Source organism: Chrysemys picta, chromosome 8, assembly GCF_011386835.1.
Source record: "Chrysemys picta bellii isolate R12L10 chromosome 8, ASM1138683v2, whole genome shotgun sequence".
NCBI classification, from domain to species: Eukaryota; Metazoa; Chordata; order Testudines; family Emydidae; genus Chrysemys; species Chrysemys picta.
Window position 1 is genome coordinate 15,372,321 of NC_088798.1, and position 22,631 is coordinate 15,394,951.

Consider the following 22,631-nt stretch of genomic DNA (forward strand, 5'->3'; position numbering starts at 1 on the left):
CAATGGTATCAGCAACTGATAGAAGCTGGGAGTGTTGGATTATTACCTTTTGCCTATCTAACGTGCCCTCTGTAGGTTGATTTAGATAAAGTATTCTTCACTTCATGTTCTAAAGTGTTTGTAGTCTTGCCGAGGGTGTTGCTATCCATCTCCAAAGTGAATGCATTTCAGCAAATTATCTCTCTTATTTTTTTTTTTTTTTGAGCGGGCTGTGGGTGATGCTTCTCACAACAATGAAGCATTGAGAAAGAGTCTCTGTAGGTGTCTAGCTGAGTTATAGAATCATAGAAATGTAGGGCTGGAAGGGATCTTGAGAGGTCATCTAGCCCAGCCCCCAGCACAGAGCCAGGAAAGAGGACACTCGAGCTATCCCTGACAAGTGTTTGTCTAACCTGTTCTTATAAATCTCTAATGACTGGGATTCTGCAGTCTCCACTGGAAGCCTATTCCAATCCTTAACTATCCTTATAGTTAGAAAGATTGTCTTAACATCTAACTTAAATCTCCCTTGCTGCAGATTAAGCTCAGTACTACTTGTCCTACCTTCAGTGGATATGGAGAACAATGATCACAGTCCTCTTTATAACCTCTCTCAACAGATTTGAAGTCTATCAGCTTTTCTTTTCTCAGGACTAACATGGCCAGTTTTTGTAACCTTTCCTCATAGGTCAGGTTTTCTAAACCTTTTATCATGTTTTTGCTCTCTTCTGGACTCTCTCTGATTTGTCCATATCTTTCCTAACATGTGGCATCCAGAATGAGACACAGTACTCCATCTGAGGACTGACCAGTGCTTAGTACAGTGGGACAGTTACCCCCCATGGCTCACATATGGCACTCCTACTAATACAACCCAGAATGCAATTAGCCTTTTTCGCAGCTGCACAGGAGCGCCGCCAGTTTTTTTGCCGCCCTAGGCGGCGGAAGGCCTGCCCCCGAAATGCCGCTCCTGACAGAGGCGGTGGAAGGTCCCGCCCCCGAAATGCCGACAACGACCGGGGCGGCCGAAGATCCGGCCGCTGCAGTCGCCGCCCCCCAAAGGTTAGTGCCCTAGGCGACCGCCTAGGTCGCCTAATGGGTTCGCCGGCCCTGCAGCTGCATCACATTGTTGACTCATATTTCATTTGTGATCCACTATAACTCCCAGATCCTTTTCAGCAATACGAATACCTGCCTGTTTATTCACCATTTTGTAGTTACTCATTTGATGCATCCGATGAAGTGGGTTTTAGCCCATGAAAGCTTATGCCCAAATACATTTGTTAGTGTCTAAGGTGCCTCAAGGACTCCTCATTGTTTTTACTCATTTGAGTTTCCCTTCCTAAGTGAAGTACTTTGCACTTGTCTTTATTGAATTTCATCTCGTTGCTTTCAGACCAATTCTCTAATTTGTCAGGGTCATTTTGAATTCTAAACATGAGTTCTTGTAAAATGTCTACTTTAATGTTGCTGGGATTTTAATAATGTTAGGGAATGTAGGCATTTTTGAATATTTTTACATGTAAATAAATAAAATACATACACTTTGTAATGTGATTTGAGTTCTTGGGGTGAAAGGTTCTATACAGCCTGATTTCCAGAGGTCCTGAGCACCCGTTGCTCCCATTGACTTCAATTTGGGTTGTAGTTGCTCAGCATGTTTGAAAATTGGCTTCAGTGGAGCCAAGAGTATCACCTGGTGTTATTTCAGAGAGCGGTACTCAAATTCTGTACTCTTAAGTGACGTTGCCAAGTGGCTTGGCACCTGAGAACGTATAATATTGAGGACGAATTTAACCAAGTCTAAAATATTTGTCTGCCTTTGTTTTTGTTTTTGGTAAGGGGAATGTAAACGAAATATCATTATGTGGATGGACCATCGTGCAGCCAGTCAAGTGGACAGAATCAATGGAACTCAACACAGTGTTTTGAGCTATGTTGGGGGAGTGATGTCTGTAGAAATGCAGCCGCCTAAATTGCTGTGGATGAAAGAAGTGAGTACGTTTTAGATTGTGACATATTTCTGGCTGAGGGTTAACATCTTTGACACTTAACATTTTAAGAATGAGCTTTTTAAAAACCAAACAAACACTCAGCATTGGCCGAACACTGCTCCTGCTGGAGGCTCGACGTATCCGAGCCGACTTACCCCGCTGTGAGGGCGGCGGCAAATCGACCTCTGCGGCTCCCCCGTCGACGGCACTTACTCCTACCTGCGCTGGTGGAGTACAAGCATCGATTCGGGGATCGATTGTCGCGTCCCGACGAGACGCGATAATTCAATCCCCAAGAGATCGATTTCTACCCGCCGATTCAGGCGGGTAGTGAAGACGTAGCCTAAGGGAGGCAAACTTCGAGTGCTTTTGAAAATCCCAACCTAAGAGCTTCCCTTTTTTCATGGACTGCTTCTAAATTTCTGTTTGTGTGAGGTAATTCAATATTTTCAGGTTAGAATATGTCGTGTGGCTCTGTTATTGCCGTTTTAGGGTCAGATGTTTTGGCTATCCATTTTGTAAAAGGAAGACAGGCATATGTAGTTGGCTTACTGATGAATAGGGATTGGAAATAGATGAAGCTTTAATTACCTGTGTACCCTGCCTACTCCAAATGCCATGGTTGTACTTACTCTCTAGGGGTGTCCGTGATATTTCTGAGCGGGATCTGCAATCAGCATTGTCTCAAAATGGAACTGCCTAGCCAGAAGGATGGCTTCTGAGCTATTGCATCCAGGAGTGAAATGATTCAAGATGGCTTTGGTCACTAGTACAGAGATTGCTCAGTCAAAATCCTTAACACACTTGCAGGCCTCCAGAAAAGCACCTAACCTGTTCAGTCCCATCTGTAGTAAGTAGCCCATCTGTAGGACGAAGACACTATATTCGTAATGCAGAATTCTAATGCTGTCTCTTATGCTTAAATTTTATGTGTTGTAGGTTGACATATGGCTTCTTAATAATAACTGTCAGATAAAAGGAAAAATGCTTGCCACTTGAATTTTTCATAACCTTCACCAATCTGGCTTTTACATTTGGTCTCAATGATGCTTACTGTAGTCTTAATGAAGGCCAAATGTAAATTACTTTGTCAGCTTTGAACAGCTGATGTTTCTTCTCCTTATAAACATGAAACATCGTATAGTAACAAGGTGCAGACTGGGGAAGGTCAAGGGAGTTAACTGGCAGAAGCAGATACTGACAGATTAATGTTAATAGACGATAATTAATGTTTGTGGATGCTGTAGTGAAACATGCATATCCATCTATTAAATACTTTCCATTTCTGAGCCATGAGTAGCATATAGCTGGTCATTTTATAGTTTGATATTTGCATTATTCTTTAGGAAAGTCTTAAAGAAGCAACCCAGCACATCAGCGAGTGAGGACTATTCTGCACGTAGTAAAAGGGTGATGCAAATTAACACATACACACATGCATGCACGCGCACACACACAATGTGGGAGCATTGGAGAAATTGTAACTGAATCACAATTCCGTCACAGGGCTGTTTGCAGTAGTACAGCTACATACTACTGCATGTTTGGGGCATGAAGCAAAGGCTCATTCCAGCCCTCAGTAAAGGTGAAATTCACCCCTGTTCAATGGACTACTAGCAATCCTTTGCACCACTTAAGACCCACTGTAGCCTGATGGAGATGCCAGAGTGGAGGCCTGTTGCATTGGTGTGAATTATACCCTAACTTTGCAAAATCAGTTTCCATTAAATTAGAAGAATAATAATTTCCACATAACAGTATATGGTGCTATTGATTAAAAAATCTTCAAGTGCTTTACAAACATTAATTGAGCCTCACAATATTCTTCAGAGTGAGGTAAGTATTAATATTTTATAGATGAGTAAACTGTGGCACAGAGAAACTAAAATGCAGTTAAGGTCAGGAAACTACCTGTACAATGGTACTTAACAACCTTCTCTTTGCATGTTTCAAAGCCGTATCCACTTTTCTGATTAAAGATAAGGGTTTCTTTTTTGACTCCTGTTAGTACTCCAAACTGACACAGCTATGGCAGGGTTAGATTCTAATGGAGCTTATGTATCCGGAACAGAATTAAGTTCTGATTGCAGGGTTTTTTTTGTTTGTTTGTTTGTTTTTTATTTTATACTGGGAATGATGCACAATCCAAAAAGATCAAAGCTTGGCTTTCAGATCCTAGGGTGAGTCTGCAAGACCAGTAGTTAGGAAAAAGCATTTGTTTTCTTCCTAACTCAGAAAATATCATATGAAGGCCAGCAGGCCTTGGAATCCCCAGTGTGCCTTTTTTTAGCAACACTTTTCAGAGTACAACTGTGCAGTAAGTAATTCACACAGGACACACAGTAAGTCAGTAGCCTCGCTGGGAGCATTATGAGCACGAAATTAGAGTCTGTTCTTAAGAAGATGGCCCCGAGCCTTGCTAAGAAGAGGACCAGAAGGGGTTGTTCTGGGTGTGGCATTGTAGGAGTGAGATGTATTGGCAGAACTGTGTGAGGAAGTTTACACAGTGTCTGCCCCCTGTGTGTGCATGGCTGTGAGCAGTGCCTTTAGTCTCCAACTTTCATGAGTACTAAATGGCACCAAATACACGACTAACAAGATTTCTTTAAAGTCTCTTGCAGCTGTAAGTAGTTTATTTTTCTTCTTTAAATCCCCATTGCTGCTTATTTTTCTTCCATGGAGTGTGAAATAATCTTTCCTTACAAGTTACCACTTGCTCCAGTGAATGGTTCTGCCTCAAGATGAGCTTCAGGCATAGGCCTGTTAAGTAGCTGTGTTGATTGCCTTAAAATCATCTTGACTATCCGTTCCTCTATTGTGTAGCCATTTCTCAGCAATTGAAGATTCCTACCAATCCTAGCAGGGACCCATGATCTGTCTTTGTCGGACTCTGGATGCTCCTCCCCTCCTTTCAGAGCCATTCTGAGGCACATACTAGGGCAGGGGTGGCCAACCTGAGCCTGGAAGGAGCCAGAATTTACCAATGTACATTGCCAAAGAGCCACAATAATACGTCAGCAGCCTCGCCGATCAGCTCCCCACCCCTGCTCCCAGCTCTTCCCGCCCACCGGCAATCCCGCTGATCAGTGCCTCCCTCTCCCTCCTTGCACCTCCCGATCAGCTGTTTCCTGGCGTGCAGGAGGCTTGGGGGGGGGGAGGGAAGGGGGAGAAGTGAGGGCACAGCAGGCTCAGGGGCGGGAAGAGGTGGAGTGGGTGCAGGGCCTGTGGCAGAGCCAGGGGTTGAGCAGTGAGCACCCCCGGTACATTGGAAAGTTGGCGCCTATAGCTCCAGCCCCGGAGTTGGTGCCTATACAAGGAGCCGCATATTAACTTCTGAAGAGCCGCATGTGGCTCCGGAGCCACGGTTGGCCACCCCTGTAGTAGGTATTTAGCTGTGTGTGGTGCACCCTGACACTTGGTATATGTAACCCGAGTGGAGACGCCATGCAGTTAAAAAGGACAGACAGTACCTCCAGCAGCCCCACAATAGGCTAGGGCTAGAAAGTGCCAAGGGGAGCAGCAGACTGGCAGCAGAGCTCACTGAAAGAGCAGAGGAGTTCAACAGTTGCTGGTGGGGGAAGCTGCAAGGAGAAGCAGCACAACCTGCTGGAGCCTCAGAGGAGAAGGCAAGAGGGAGGAGCAGTGAGAATCTCAGAGAAGCAGCTGGCATCTGAGCCTTCAGGAAGAGTGGTGGAGGAAGAGCTGGGCACCCTGGCCCAACAGCTAGTGAACAAAGGAGCTGTTAGGAGAAGATTTTAGCAGGAAGAAAGGAGCCACTCATCACAGCCCTGCAATAGAGGAGTCCTCCAAGATCCCTGAGGAAGAGGAGCAGTCTCAGCCAAAAGGTAGAGAAATCCCCCCTCCCGACCCCGAGAGAGCTGAACCCTCCTGGAGCACCATTACAAAGGGCAACAAGGAGGAGCAGCCACCTACAGGTGAAATGCCTCCAGGCAGGAGCTACTGTGGGCAGCAGCAATGTTGCGCGGGGGGGGCTGAGATGTCATAGAAAGGACCAATAACATAAAGGAGAGAATGAAGTTGTTGTTAGAGAGAATGAATAAAGAAGCGAGTCATAAGCTACATCTACACTACAGGGGGGGGGTCGATTTAAGATACGCAAATTCACCTATGTGAATAGCGTAGCTGAATTCGACGTATCGCAGCTGACTTACCCCGCTGTAGGGACGGTGGCAAAATCGACCTCTGCGGCTTCCCGTCGACGGCGCTTACTCCCATCTCCGCTGGTGGAGTAAGAGCGTCGATTCGGGGATCGATTGTCGCGTCCCGATGGGACGCGATAAATCGATCCCTGAGAGGTCGATTTCTACCCGCCGATTCCAGCGGATAGTGTAGACCCAGCCATAGTCATAGAGTTTAAGGTCAGAAGAGAGCACCAGATCATCTAGTCTGACCTTCTGTATATCACAGGCCACCAGCATCACCCAGTCCTCTGCGCACTAAACCCAACGGCCAGAAGTAGACCAAAGTATTGCAGCCCTCAGAAGACAAAATTATTGTGTGCCATCAGTGGAGAACAGGAGGGACCAAGGTGCACCAGTGCCCGAGGGCTGTGCAATGGAATTGATTAAGTGAGATACACCCAGATGATCTTGGCAAGAAACCTGTGCCCCATGCTGTAGAGGAAGGCAAAACAAACTCCAAAGTCACTGCCAATCTGACCTAGAGGAATATTCCTTCCCAACCCCACATATGGCAATCAGACCCTGACCATCTGAGCGAGAGCCAGTCAGCCAGCCAAGCACTGAGATAAAAAATGTTCAGAACACCAGCCCACCCCATTAAGTGTCTCATCTCCAGCTGTGATTATCTCGAATGCTTCCAAAATAATGGAATTAAGTTATTGTTAGAGAGAAAGAAAATAGGAGTGGGTAAAGGGAAATAAATAAATAAAGACAAGAGTAGCATGAAAGCACAATACAGTACTTACTTTCATCTAAGTCTTTCCTGCAATCCAGTCTATGTTCTTGGGCTAGTTCTGTAAAATGGGATTTATAGGGATTTTTTTTTTACTTTAAAATTATAAAATACATCAACTGTCCTCTTGATTCAAGCACCAAAAACATCTCTACTTCAGGCCGCTGCTGTTCCTTCTCTGGGCTTATTTTCCACTTTGGGTTTCTTTGTGACCGTGCTAATGTCTGCTGTTTATGGCTTGTGGTTAGCTGCTCATTCTTTGTCCTCCCTCAGTGCCTTCTCTCAGCAAGCATATGTCTTCAGAATATTTGCTGGATAAACAAGGTGCTGTACATCAGTCCAGATGATGCTGTCTCTGTGTAACATCATCTGGGGCACAACCCAGTCACTAACAATGAAAGAACAGAATATAATTAGCACATGATTTTGTCAGACACCTATTGAAAAATTAGATGCTAAAATCCTGTGGATGGGCTTCACTGGAGTGAGGTAACACAGGACTTTCTTTTAATGTGGTGGCAAGATGAACAAGTCTCCGAAGTTCTTTACAACGGCAGAGCTCCTTCAGCTGATGTATTAGCAGATGGATATCTCTGTAAGGTGGAACTCTGTTCATTATTCACTAAGGGCTGGGAAGTTCCATCCAATAATAAGGGCCATGTGAAGCCATGCAGCCCTGGGGATTCTGCAGAATGAATGCCTCCTTGAATGCCAGGACATTCAAATGCTGCTCACACGTTGCTACATCCGTTTATGAGATGCTGCTAATTATTCCCCCACATGGTGGCCGCTGGGCAGTGCATAAGGAGGCAGAGAGATGTCTGCCTCGTTCTCCTTGTCCATCTCTGACCCTTTGTGGTGCATGTTGGGCACCTCCAGAAAGATGGGGAAGGAGCAGTCCCTGTGCTCCCCAGAGCAGATGGTCTGCAAATCTGCCTGGCATTTACTTGGGTGCTGCATTAGAGGGACACCTTGTATCCAGGAACAGGTCAAGTATAATCTGAGCCTAATACAAGGACCAAATCTTATTCCCATTGGGTCAATGGCAAAGCTCACATCTGCTTGAGTGGGACAAGGATTTGCTACTCTTTGCATCAAATCTCTTGTTTCATTGCAGACATTTTTCTTCCAATATTAGCATAGCATTGCACAGAACACATGCTGGTGATCCATAAGGTTAGTCATTGGTTAAATGTTTCTATTGGCTGCACTTTCAGCATAAGGAAACATTTTCTTTACGACTTCTAATTTCTGTAGCTCATGCCCCATTGCAGGTTGTATTTTGGTTGTGTTTTCTGTTACTGATGCCAGCGCATTCCCATGTCACCCCTAATTTTTTTTATCCTGGAATACTGTCAGACTTGGACAACTCTCCAAAATCAAAAAGTAAAAAGTATTCTATTATGTGGTTTAAGTGAGATTAAGGGAAATGATCTGTTCTGGTTGGCCTAGGTATAAATAGTTGTCTTTGAAAAATACTGCAGTGGCATATATTCTGTTTTTTTATTACTGTTGTCCCATGCCCTCCCCCCCCACATGCTATTAAGATAGTATTTATGAGCATTAACGGTGTTGCCAACTCTCCCAATAGTTATTGCTTTTCATAAAGTGCCAAATCCTGACTTTGTGATTCGTGAGAATCTCATCTTTCATTTTTTAAAATAAAGTAAGTTTCTAGCCCTTATGGTTGTGGAGTACAATCTTGAAATCATTACACCTAAACACTCTAGCTCCTGAAGAGGAATAAAAAGAAGTCAACAGTTTTTAAACCTCATTTTTATAACCATTCTCATAATTGTGTGAGCCTGACTCATGATTTTTGAATGCTTGGGAATGGGAATACTGAACATATCAAAGGAAAGCAAACCCTGCTGTGGTTGAGATGCAGACTGTCCCATTCATATCCAGTACAGCAAGGATATTTAAAAGGTGCGGTGAATCAGTGAAATGATTTTGTATTCATTCTTTAACTCCAAAAAGTAAGGTTAATATATAAAAACTTTGCTGTCAAGAGCACTAAGACAATGAAAGCCTTGGAAGGCTGTTTTGTTATATCACGGGTTCAGATCAACATTTCTTTTGTTACATTTGTTAATATCTGTGCCCTGAATACTGATTCCTGTAGCAAAACACTAACTCACTGGTCCTAGCATGTACATCTTCCATGCCTGCACAAGTCTGTGATGTTTGGTAGTGTACTGGAATGCTATACCCCCATCCTCTGGGCAACATACCAATCTTGGCTTTAACTGGAACATTTTCTGAGGCTGCAAAAGCACTGGTGCTTAGCAGTGCAAGGGGTGATGTCTTTATAATAGTATGTATTTCCCAAAGAGCTGTCTGTTGAGGATTAGGGCTCTAAAGCCAGTATAGTATTGTGCCCTCCTATACTATTTTTCCATTTTATCAGACCTCTTATGCCATTTAGAATTCTATCAGACCTCCTTTGGCACAAGAATGAATCAATGAAGCATAAACTCAGTGGCAAAGTACATTTTTTATATTATGGCAGCATAAATGGAAGCTCTAAGAAGATATAGAGAAAGGTACTTTATATCCTCTGCTCAAAAATATGAAGTATTGGAAGAACTACAGAAGATTTTCTGAATGGATTGACATTCAGGATGGTCTATTGACTTTTCCTTAGTTCCATGTGGAGATGCTAATTCATCTCTGATATAACACATGACCCTTTGCATTACAAAGCTTTTGCTCTATCGCCAGGCCAAAAATATTAGCAGCTCTGCCAGTACCAGAAAGAATAATTAGTTGGACACAATTGTCAGCAAAGTTATTTTGTTCAGAAGATAAATTAGGAGATTGGTTTATAGGAGATACTGTTTGAGTAGAGTTGGATTTAAAGCTTGATGTTGAATCAAGTTGTGGGCCACCATCTTCTTACTGCATATGAACTGCAGATTCCTTGTGTATATCATAAAAGAATCCAAATTATTCACCTTTTCCTTTCTATTATGTTAATCTGACCATCTGCTACCTTGGGAAACCATATGAGCAGATCCTGTCTGCAGACTCCAAAGGAATCTGTGGCAAACATCTTTATTGTTGCTTGGCCTGCACCCTCCTTATTGTAGAATTAAAAAACCCATGTCCCTGAATAGGAAGAGTTCAAAGCAAGTAATTTTGAGTGATATCGCTAGCTTTTAAGTGGTTATATTTCCCAAAGGAAGGGGCGGAAGTCCTATCACTTGAGTAATTTAAAATTAAACAAGAAAAAGCACCACTCAAAAAAATACCTTAGCAAATTTATCCTGCATTGGTTGGCAGTGGGGGGAGGGAGGGGATAAGATGACCTAATGGAACTTTTCTACATCCAGTCTCTGACTCAGAAGAGAAGTGGAAGATGACCTCATTCACCCAGAGGAATGAGATGACTTCATAGTTTGGGAAGTAGATGATGATCCTTACTTCTTGCTGGTTTCCTATTACTTTCAGGGTTGCTGTTTCTAGGGTTATGTTGTATTTTCCCCTCCAAATCATAAGTGGCTCATCTCCTTTTTACTCGCTCTTTTTTTGCTTTCTTTTATTTTATGGGATTTGTTTTCCTCTCAAACTTCCATTCTCATATTCAGAGTCTTCAGGGCCCATGCTCTCCCTCCTACTGTATTCCACACTTTCACTTGGAACAAAGAAAAAGGGGAAAAGAAGAAAAAGGATTAACAAAAGGTTGAATCATTGAGGCTCTGGGTGAGTCTGCAGTATAGGACCTCTCACTTCTAGATCACAGGTTCAGATGCAGTCTATTTTAGTAGTAACTGAATGACTTCACCATCTGATGGCTGGTAGTCTGTGTGGAATTATTTGTGGGGGGGTCTTGATCAAGTTCCCAGCAAGCAGGTGTCCATGTCACAAAACCGACACCACATAAGGGATGAAATGGAACCTTTGTTTGAGTCTCAGCTGGCTGGCCAAGGAATGAATGGGCAATCAGACTGAACTACTCCAAACCCATAGAGTGGCCTTGGTAGAACATGGTGAAAGCAAATTCGTAGGGGATTGTGGGGCACTTCGCTTGTTTCTTGCCTGTGCAGCACCTGTTCTGTTGTAAACAAGAGTTCAGTCTCTAGGGTTGCCATGTGATTTTTAAAATTTGGTTTCCATAAATAATTGCATACTTGACTTTGAAATTTGCTTGCTGTGAGCATTAGGGATGAGATAAAAATGGGAAGAAAGAGTATTTTTCTTCTCCAGAAATATACAGGAATGCTTTTTTAGATGATGGATAAACAAGGCAAAAAATTTTTTGATTAGGTCAGTGAGATAACTCTAAATGTAAACCTCATTGGAAGTACTATAAATATTCCTGGATTATATTCCCAATTCACATTAAAGGTTAAAATCAGCCTCTTCTTCTGCTTGCAGACAGTCTGAAAACAGATTCTTTCTTCACATTTACTTATTATTCAAAAATATTTGACAAATGTTCTTGCATTATTTAACTCTGCAGTGGTCACAAACAGTACTCTGTGAGGTTTCACTATTCAGGCTGTGTCAGTTAGTTGTGCTTGGTCAGCTAAATTGCATGGTATTGTTTCTGTTCCCTGATCGGATGAGTGCCCAAGTACTTTTGGGATGGATATGCATGCATGAGAATTTAAAATTTGGTTTCTATGAATACTTACGCATGCAACTTTGAATTTCGCTTGCTGCAAATATTTATGTCAGAAAAACTCAACAGAATAAATGTTTGTGGAAGTGAAGAAAACAAAAAAGTGAGCATGAACAAAACAAATTAATGTAAAAGTTGGAGTGAAATTTGTTTGCAATGTTTGTCCGGCTCCAGAATTTTTGTATTATGCATTTATTCTTTTCAGAGGTAGCAGAAGAAAATGTATTAATTTCTGCCTGGAATATTTTGCTGTGGACTGTGCCAAAAACCAAAGGACGGTTGGCATGTTTTTCTTTAGATTAATGACATTTCGTTTAAATTATTTCTAAAAAATATTCGCCCAATTAAATCAGTGGTGCTGTAGCATATTCTGGTTCAGGGCCGGGGAGGATTGGGAGTAAGTGTTGCTTTTGTAATTGTGTCCAAATGAAATGCATCTATTCTAAGGTGTTTTTCACACCTCATTTATTGTATGGGGAATACAGGCAAAGAAGATCCTCCCTTTAGCAAGAATCACCTCATAGAGCAAACTGCCAGGGTATAATTCCTTTGCAATTAATAACCAAAGACTGATGGTTCTTGAATCATTCTTCTTTTACTTTTTCTGGCGGATTGCCCAAGGATCTCACTATATGTTACTGTTCAGTTCTTCCTTTTTAGACTATTATTCCTTCTGTCCACCCTTTGCTTGCAATAACCAGCCAAATGGAGAAGGGAATGCACAGCAACGAACCATTAAAACCATGCTTGTTGGTCATGGAGGGAAGGCAAATGGCTGATATGCTGGTGGTCGCAGGGCAATGGCTCCTTGATCCATGTTCTCTGAGTCGCTGTTTTTACAGATGGCTTTTTTTGTTCTCTCTGTTTTAGGTGGCTGAAAAGCTTTCTGGCTTTGCCAGAAAGTAAGCCAACTTCATGTACAGTAAGGGCGTGCTCAAGTCACTGAGTTCTGATTTAAAACCTCGATTTCACGCATTCCAAGTTTAGATGTTTGAAGTTGGGCCTTTGATACAGCCCACTTTTAGAGATGATGGGCAGCCAAGGAATTTAGATCGATATCCTGGTTTGAACCTGGGATTTTTGCTTCTGGCCCACCTCTAATCAATCCCGGGGCCATTGGGGTTCTAATGACGCAGGTGGGCGGTAATGGGATATGAGATATAAAGCCTTTCACCACTAGATCACTGTTTCAAATGCTAACCATATTGGTAATGGCTCAGAGTCAGTGCCATCCAGTAAGTGTTTGGTAGCCTATTTTATTGATTTTAGGCTTAAGTAATAGTAAAAAAGATGCCCCTTTGAGAGCTCTAGGTCCCTTGATGCTCACTTAATACTTAAGCATAACATACTCATCAGCATTAAAAAGCAAACATTCACCAGGGACAAATTAACTCAATTCAGAACTATCCACGCACCCTGACAAGCAAACCCTCCAAGTCAAGGCTGAAGCACGCTGGCAAGGCAATGTGAGGAAGCTTTGACTATTACACTTGTTCTATGGACAAATAGTGGACTGTAGTCTTTACTGCCACCGATATCAGTCCATCATTTTCCATTTGAAAAACTATTTTTTAAAGAAAGAGACTCTTGTTTCAAAGACGGAAGTGGGTGTGTAGACACAGTGGCAGTGCAGTATTGCTGTACCAAAGAGCTAGGTTTGATCTGTTTCCCCCCCTCTCCCCCCAACCGGTCCCATAGGGTGCTAAGAATGCTGCAGAGGCAGCAAGGTAAACACCCAAGGGAGGAGATAGCTTCATATTGTTCAAATGTGTCACCCCAAGCTGTTTCAGGAATGGTGTTTATAGGCTCCTCGGTGACAGTCTCAGAAAGAGGATTAACTGTGGTTTATAGTTTGGGCATGAAGAAAGGAAAAATGAGTGGAGGAGAGTTTAGAGGAGCCCCAGGAAAACACAGGGACTGAATTTATTTTCTTTAAACGTGAGTTTGGAGGATGAGTCGCAGGATATGAATATGGCATTGAGAATGTACTTGGGACTTTTCCACGATGCTTTTAATGTGGTTGTGGATTCCTTGACTGGGAGTGAAAATCAAATCGTGAACTTCAACAAGTGTAGAGAATATGGAGATGTTTATACTCATTTGAAAAATGCATCAGGGCATGATATGATTTTTGTCCGTGCTAGCTAGTAATGACATAGCATCAACATGACAAAGGATGAATCATTTGGACACCCATGAAACACCATACCATAGGGTTGCTAACTTGTAACTTTTTGGGGATTCATGAAATAATGAAATCAGGATTCAGTGACTCTCTTTGCTGAATAGCTGGGTTTGTTTGAGTTACATGATTAATCCTAGCCTGGTGTCTATTTTCATAAACACAAGATTACCAGACAGAAATCCTACTTTTACCAGTAGCTCAGGGTTTATATTGTCAAAACAGCCAGGCTGAGTAGCCTTTTGAATTAAAATATAAAGGTCCAAATTCTAGCCACGGAGGGAAATGCACAGTTAATGACTAGCAGCCGTACATGTCTGGGAGGAAAGTGGTCTGAAATAGGCATCCAACACTAGTGCTTTTTATGATTGAAGGCTGTGATTGAAGCTTTTGTTTTCAGGCCTTGATAGGAGTATAGTACTTTCTGAGACCTCTAAAGGGTTGAAACCTCAGAGAACATGGAGATGGATTCTTTGGATGAATCAAAACCAAAATGATGCTCTTGTTTTCCTTGTTTACCTGGCTACATCTTAGTTTCTGAAATGACATTTTCCTATATTATTGGCCTTACAGACTCAACCCCAGTAACTTTTTGAGATTTTAAATTTGCAATCACATAACAAATGGAGTCAAAAGATTATAATACTGTGCTGTGCTGAACATGAACACAAAGTTAGTTAAACTGGAAGTACCTTTTATATTTATTTAGAGTATAAGCTCTCTGGAACAGGGACTTTTACTATACTTGTACATGCCTACCACAATTGGGTCCTGATCCTGGTTGGGGAAGCTGGAAGCTACTGTAATATAAATAATAAAATGGTAATTATATTTATTACCATTGGTACTTATGCTTTACTACATTTTTGAAGGCGCATGGCACTCCTAAAAGTTAAGCATAATGAAGGTAAATTTTCTGAAACATCTCCACACAGCTCTGCCAAAGCACCTCTGTCCAACCTACAGCACCCTAAGCCTCCAAGTCTACCTGCATATGACTATTTCTTCATCATTATCACTTTCTCCAACTCTCATGATTTTATTGTGACTCTCCTAATAATTAATATTTTACATACAGTCCCAGTTCCGGGAGTCATGTAATTACATGAGAATCTCAGCTGTCATTAAAAAAAAAAAAAAGTAATTTTCAAGACCTCCTGTTTTTTAGAAAAAAAGGCTCAAAAAGAAAGAAGCAAACAAAAAGACCCACAATTTAATTTAAAAAAAATAAAGTCTTGTGGGATTTTTTGTTGTTGTTTAAAGCCAACTCACAATTTTTGAAGGCCTGACTCATGATTTTTGAACACTTGGGTTTGGCAGCAGTAAGTTATGGTAATGGTTTTGTTACTGTGTTACTTAGAATTTGATAGATTGATAAGTGGCCGCTCGTCAGGACCATTATATATTGTAGGCCAGTGATTCTTGCACTTTTTTCATAGTATATACCACATCTTAATAGAGAACAACTCTTGAGAAAACTCCCTTCCGATTCACAATTGTCCAGACCACATCCTCTCCCATTCTTTATCATTTGACATCTTGATGGCAAGTACAATGATTGCTTACATGGAAAAGTAATATTGAGAAAATATTTTGTTAATTTTAGCCGTCGTCGTCTTAAATTTAGAAGCTGGTAACAAAGAGAGCAGCCTGTGGACCACGAGTGCTCCACAGACTACAGTTTGGGGTTCTCTGTAGACTATCCAGCCTGGTGGGGAGGTCTTTAGTAATTTGGCAATGCCATGCTACAGTCCTGGGCTTGCAGGGACCACACTCCTGCTAAGAATATTTGCTAGAATTTGCCTTGGTTATTGCACTTGATTTATTTTATTTTTCTTCTTGCATTTTGAACTTAAAAGGAGACTGATATAGTGGAGCTCCAAAGTGGAAATTGCTGTTAATTTTAGCAGGTGAAGGCTCCACACTGTCATTTTGAAAAGGATGCCTCTGTAAACCCACATTTGGGAAAACTGTGTTCTCATTTGCACCATCCGGCAAATGGAAAGACCCAACACTGTAGCCAGTAAATCATTTTAAAGTCAGTGGAGTAGTCACAGGTTGAAGAGCGACATGCTCAGAGTTTTACATTAGGAAAAAATATTGTTGTGGTTTTTTTTTTTTTAGGTAACTGGCAGCTGACTTGGAATTTGTTTTTAAAAATGAAGGCAGACCATGATTGCAACTCATGTCTATCTCTTTTTAAATTTTGTCAGAACTTGAGAGAGTCTTGCTGGGAAAAGGCAGGCTACTTCTTTGATCTTCCAGATTTCTTATCATGGAAAGCAACAGGTGTCACTGCAAGGTATGTTAATTATAACTGCATGATTTGTTTTTCTTCATCTATTTTTCCTGTGCATGTTTCTGCCTTAAATCATTTTGACTGGACATGCTGCATGTACATCTGTATGTGATTTAGCCTATTCAAAAACATCTTGAATCTATCTCCTACTTCCAGTGTACATTCCTGAACACAGTCGTTCCTGCGAGCGCTGTAATCCTCTGATACAGTATGTTGCTACAGCCATCAGTTAATTGATCTCGTGCTCCATTTTTGGAACATAAGCAAGATTGCTTTACCTATTTCAAGTTGTAGTCCATTGAAATGTTTTTTCACTGACAAATGAAATTGCTGCAGTTTTTGACCAAAAAACCCCCCAAACAAAACATTTTTTTGAGTGTGTGAGATCTAATAAATCTTGTTAAAAATGAACAATGGGTATAAAATCACTCCCAAAAAACATCCCAGAAAAGCACATACTTTAACCTCAAATATCTGAGTGTGTTATGTATATCGTAGGGAGCAATTAATAGTGTTGCCTTGAGAAAATTATTTAAAATCCTGATTAAAGAGAGAATAACACCACAGATGTACAAGTACTTTTGAAAGTTTAGTAAGATACAATACTAGCTATTTAAAAAATACATATGGCGTGATTCTACTTTCAGGGTGGTACAAGTCAAGAATATCTCCACTGAAGTCAGTGGAGTTGTAACTGTGTAAAACTAGTGTAAGAGGACAATCAAGCCTGGCATAGTTTAAACGTATGTCTACACTGCAAAAAAAAGACCCACCACAGTGAGTCTTGGAGCCTTGGTCAACTGACTCGGGCTTGTGCTATAGGCCTAAAAATACCAGTGTAGATGTTCTGACTCAGGCTGTACTCCGGGCTCTGAAATCCGGTTTGGGGGAGAGTCTGAGCCCGGGCTCCAGCCCAAACCAGAACGTCAGAACGTTTTTATCCCCATAGTGTGAACCTGATCCAGGCTCTGAGACTCACTGCCCCCGGTCTTTTTTTTGCAGCATAGGTGTACCCTGACCCTCCCCAGGAATATAGGACAGGTCTCCCTTGCCCCCTACCCTTTTGTGTTCAGGTTAGGACTTTCTGTCTATCCATTTAAATAGCTGCCAGTTGTCAATAATTCCATTTCCATGAGTGGACCAGTACCGGGTTTGTTTAAAACAAACCAACCAACTCCTGGCCAAAAGTATTATTTATTGTAAGAACTTACTTAGTATTGTTGTTACTTGTCATGCGGTAGCTCCCATGAGCTCCAGTCATAGGCTAGGACCCCATTTAGCTGTACAAACACTCAACAAAAAGACTGTCCCAGCTCCAAAGAGCTTGTAGTCTGAAGTTTCCCTCTCAGCTGCCCCACAGCATGTCTGACCTACACTAGTGTCAAGAGCATGAATCCCAAGGTTCCAAACAAGGATATCATGCATGGCAATGCCTTGTGAAAGTATGCATGACTTTCACTTCTGGCCACCGACTTTCTGGCTGAAGACTGGATGAAGGGAGATACTACTGTTCTTTTGCATCTGCTCACAGAATGCTAAAGATTAGTTGTGCTTTATAGGCACATCCGTGAGCATAGGCGACTAGTAACTGCTGATAGTAAGGGGGCACAATTTAAAGATTATGGTGGTGCAATTTGGACAATAGAATGGGGACTTAGAAGCAAATTAGCAAGGTCTTGCTCAGACGGTGCACAAAAATGTGTCATTGATTTGCTATCTAGCTGGTTTGAACCCTGCTAAAGTGAATGAGAATGTTATGCTCTCGAGCTGCTATATCCCCATCAAACCAATGAGACAGCTGATCCAGCGTTACTTCTGTATCACTTATTTTAAAATGTAAGAGACTGTTTTCCTGTAACAACAGCTATATAAATGGGGATACCAGGCCAAGATGCTTATTTCACTGATTTGGGCTTAATTCTCCACTGTGCCCAGTAGAAAGATCCCCCAAGGACCTTAAGCCAGCTGAGAACTGGGTATATCAGAGCTTAGCTCTGCCTCCTCCCCTTCCCTCACCTCACATGCTCTGTCTCCTCCTTGCCTCTGAGAAGCCTTTGCTTTCCCTTATGCCACGCAGTGGTTTCCAGCACAGTAGATGCAGAAGGCCAATTTTACCCCTGGTGTAATTTCACTGGAGTCCGGGGAATTGCAACAGATTAATTATACCCCTAGCTTTCAAAGTGCAACAATATGCCATACCTTTCAATATCTCACTGTATGCAATCCAGTATAGCATACCTTCCCATACCCCACTGTACACAATATGCCATACCTTCCAACCCACCAGTGTATACAATACAGCATACCTTCTAATACCCCACTCTGTATACAGTATTTTCACAGCTTCTAATTTATAAGCCCCTATTAGGTATCCACGTATTGTGATAGAATGTAACATTCAGCCACTGCAGGGATGGATGCAGTAAGGTGACACTCAGGATCACTGCATACCTGCTGTGTACTTTGCACTTGGTGGGAGAAAGCAGCTAACAACATTTTGTCCTTATCCTTTCTTGGCAAACACTTTTCAGTGAAACCATTGCCATCAGTGCTACTTTCTATATTTCCAATTTATTAGAGCATAAGCTTTCGTGGACTACAGCCCACTTCTTCGGATGCATATAGAATGGAACATGAAAAGAGGCCGTCAGCTAAACATGCTGTACAGCTCTTCCAGCATTAGCTACAAATCACACTCTCAGCAAAAACAGGAGAGGGGTTTGTGGCTCTCAGAGGACCCTACAGTCAGTAACTGCTTCTGTCTCAAGGCTATGAGAGAAGGTGAATAATGAAAACCAAAAGACGCATTGCTGGAAAACACACCCACAGCCCTGCTTACTATACAATAGAGCAATTTCCCTCTTTAAAGCCTATACCTGAGTGAAGAATGGAATGTGGGGCTATGACATTGGCCAACCCTGTCTAGACTAGGAAATAGGTTGTATTGAAAAACGTGGTAGTTCAAGCACGTTAGGAAACACGTTTTTAAACACTGCCTATTTCCCCAGTTTAGACCTTCCCATTCAGAAGAGGGGCAAGGAAACAAGGAAGGGGCACTGGGCATGTTAGAAAGACCCAGTTCAAACCACTTGAGCATCCAACCAGAGAGCTCAAGCAGTTACACCCCAGCCCAGAGAACTCAGCTGGCCCATGGCCTTGAGCTGCTCTTGTCAACCCCAATAGTAGGGGCCTTAGCAAGGTGAAGTTCACTTGGCTGCAGACACGATGGCCTGAACAGAAAATCCCTGGGAATTGTGGTCCTACCATAATTAATCCTAAGGGATTTATCATGTGAGGGAGGAAATCCAGGGTATTTTAATTCTGACCTGGAATTCTGGGAGGGCAATGGAGTGAGTGGGAAAGCATTCACCCCTGGGCTACCACTATATACAAAGACTCTACCCCACTCTTTTCCTACAAGCCAGAGAGGTCTTCGGTGCTTCTCTTTGTTTCAATCTTTAAAAAAATACCAGATGCCCATCCATCCAGGCTAGGGTTACCATACGTCTGGATTTTCCCGGACATGTCCGGCTTTTTGGTCCTCAAATCCCCGTCCAAGAGGAATTTCCAAAAAGCCGAACGTGTCCGGGAAAATAGGGAGGCATGGTAAGGGGACCGCCTCTTTCCCGGGCTCCAACTTTCCCGGCTCCTGCCGCTCTCCACCGCATGTCGGGGCCGAAGCAACTTCCCCAGCGCAGCAGCAGCTGGAGCCCGGGGAGGAGGTGGCTGTGCACTCGGATGCCGCCCGCCGCCTCTGTGCTCCCGCAGATTGGGGGAGTTGTTAGTTTTGCTGCAGCCACTTGCACTCGGGCAAAAGACGCTCGGGGGACCCCGAGTGCGAGTGGAGTGGCTGCAGCAAAACTAACAACTCCCCCGATCTGCAGGGGCACAGAGGCGGCGGGCGGCATCCGAGCGCGCAGCCGCCTCCTCCCGGGCTCCAACTTTCCCGGCTCCCACCGCTCTCCACCCCGGCGGGGTCCGAAGCAACTTCCCCAGCGCAGCAGCAGCCGGGGGGCGGGAGGGAGGAGGGGGAATGCGGGGTGCTCAGGGGAGGGGGCGGAGTTGGGGCGGGGACTTTGGGGAAGGGGCGGAGTTGGGGCGGGGCGGGGGCCCTGTGGAGTGTCCTCTTTTTGCAGTATTGAACTATGGTAACCCTAATCCAGGCCCACATGGCTGTTTCCTTGCTGCAGCCACCCCGTTCCCCATCCACCTCCGACTCCCAGCCCTGGCCTATGCTGACCCCCCATGATCCCCCACGATCATTCCCAGCATCCCCAGCAGCCCCACCTTCTTCCCTCCCATTTTGCCCCCTTGATGCAAGAAAGAAGCTCACCAGGGCAGGGCAAGCAGCTGCCAGAGCACAGGCCAGGCACTCTCCTCCTGACCTGAGGCACGTACCTGAGCACAGCTCTAACTCCCCTCCCCCCTCTGGAATGTGCCCCCCCAGGCGTCTAGGGAGGGGCATGTGACCATTCCTGCCCCTCCCTTGCATTGTCCCTGTCCGTGAGTGTGGCATAGGGCAGGACCCGCCACCCCATAGACAACACCGTGAGACGGGATTCCTCCTAGAGCTCCTGGGTGCACAGAGGATATGTGCCTGTTGCTACCCCCTTACCTGGCTATAAGTCCTTGAAGTCTTCCAGTGATTCTACCTAGCAAGCTGGAGAGGCTAATTTTGAGCTATTTTTCATTGGGGTATGAGTGCCCTCTGTAGTACTTCACTCCCTGACAACGTGGTGAGTAAGAGAGCAGAGTGGGAATCAACCCCCCTTTTCCCCAAACACACTGGGCTCTACAGCTAGGCCACGGGGCCAGATGATTAATACTTTAAAAAAATACATGAGTAAAACGTGAAATGTTCTCAGCGCGGTGAAGACTTGGGAAGCTAAAGAGAGTGCACTCCGTGTATTTTCTGAACATTGTGTGTAACTCTAACACAGGGAAATTCTTGAAACACGGCATTTCCAGATCATTGTTAAAGGAGGGAGACGGTTTCAAACGGGGGGGGTGGGTGTTAAAAAAGCTATTTTTTACCTTGTTAAAAGGAGAGAAATCCATAGCAGTGATGCATCAAGTTACAATACTCCTGGGCCTTCTTCCTCCCTCCTACTTTCAGTGTTGGCAGTCACACTCTGTGTAAAAGAGATCCTCCTTTTTTTTTTTTTTTAATGTTCTCGTCCTCTGAGGAACAACAGTCCTCCCTGTCTGGCACATTCAGACCCAGAAACTAGCTGCTTGTGCTGTAATTCAATCTTAACCTGACCCCGCTAGGATAAGACTAACAGCTTTGAAAGTAGGAGGATCAAGTCACCGGCGTTTAGTATGTTGAGCCAGCGGTCATCTCTCTTAATGACAGTCATGTCGCCAGTTTAGGGGTACAAGAGTTGGGCCACTCATCCTCTTCTTGGATAGTGTTGGCAGAAAGTTTTTAAAGAAAATATTTCTATCCCTTGTGGCTTTTTTGTTTGTTTGTTTTTTTGTAACGTGATCACTTAACCTTCAGCCTTCTGCAGCTTGGGAGAGCAGATGGGAAAGAACAGCACACTCTTCCCCCAGACTTAAAAGGAAAACTTCACTGTCATGCTGACTAATCCTTAAGTCTCTTGGGGAAACAAATGATCCGATTAAATTGCAAGGGTTACACTGTGTCTGCAGCCATCCTGCTTGTAATACCTGATGGATCCAAGTGTTTGGTAACAACTGCTGCTGCAGTAGTAAGGAAGATTGATGGAAACCAGGATAACGAGATGACAAAGCTGCCCTTATGGGTTAAAGCCTCTTATTGTGTCTTCCTTCCAATCACTCCTTAAAACTCACCGCTGCTGTGATTTTCCACAAAACGCTAGACTGTAGGTAGGCTGGTGGTTTGCTGTGATCACTGCTTACTGCACTAACCATAGTCTTCTTACTGTTACCTGGTGCTCTCCCATCTCTTTGTTTCATCTGCCTGTCGTCTTTTGTTGGATAAGAAATTGTGAGTTCTTTGCAGCTGGGATAGTCTTTCTGTGATCAGTGTCTAGTACAATGGGCCTCCAGTCGCTTACTGGGCCCCCTAGACATGACTGCAATACAAATAACAATAATGCGAGGGTAGAGAGATCTGATAAATAAACCACAATATTCTACTACCATGGTCCAAGCACTACAGTAATGCTATTGTAAGCTTATTGGGTGAAATTTGCAGCCTCCTCTCCAGCCCTTGGTGCACCAGGTAAAGAGGCTGGAAGAGGCAGAAAATTAGTCTAAACCCCTCCGATCCAGATAGGAGAATTCTCCAGGTGCAAGAACTAAGGAGGACAACATCAGGTTGTCATCAAGATTCCATTTATAAACCCGGTCATAAGAGGCATGCTAGGGACAGGGCTTGAGTGGGAATGTTATGTCAGGGGTAATGCTATGGAGTTTCTCAGCAATGATGCTGTCCCTAATCAGCTGGCGACATGCTGCCATAAGTTAGCTGGATCTCCAGAGTTGTCTGAGTTACATTCGGTTCTGCTCCAGACTTGGGCGGGCACACCGGTGGCTTAAAGCTGTGTTGGGCCCATCTTCTGCTGGGTTGTGAATTCTGTGCTGGGCCGAATCTCACCAATTGTTCTGAATGATACTGTAGAATAC

The 22,631-nt window shown here is 43.4% G+C and overlaps 1 protein-coding gene and 1 long non-coding RNA gene across 2 annotated transcripts in view; one reads left to right on the plus strand and one right to left on the minus strand.

The window, feature by feature from the left end:
- The window catches only part of FGGY (FGGY carbohydrate kinase domain containing), a 197,314-nt gene that overhangs the window by 14,933 nt on the left and 159,750 nt on the right, over window positions 1–22,631 (plus strand). The window contains 2 exon segments of the mRNA XM_065553922.1: window positions 1,822–1,973; window positions 15,931–16,019. Of these exon segments, the coding sequence (XP_065409994.1) occupies window positions 1,822–1,973; window positions 15,931–16,019 (241 nt within the window).
- LOC135972981 (uncharacterized) lies at window positions 1,968–21,468 on the minus strand. The gene is made up of 3 exons (XR_010589616.1): window positions 21,051–21,468; window positions 6,922–7,296; window positions 1,968–2,836 (listed from the first exon to the last, which is right to left on the minus strand). It is a non-coding gene; the product is annotated as an uncharacterized LOC135972981 (long non-coding RNA).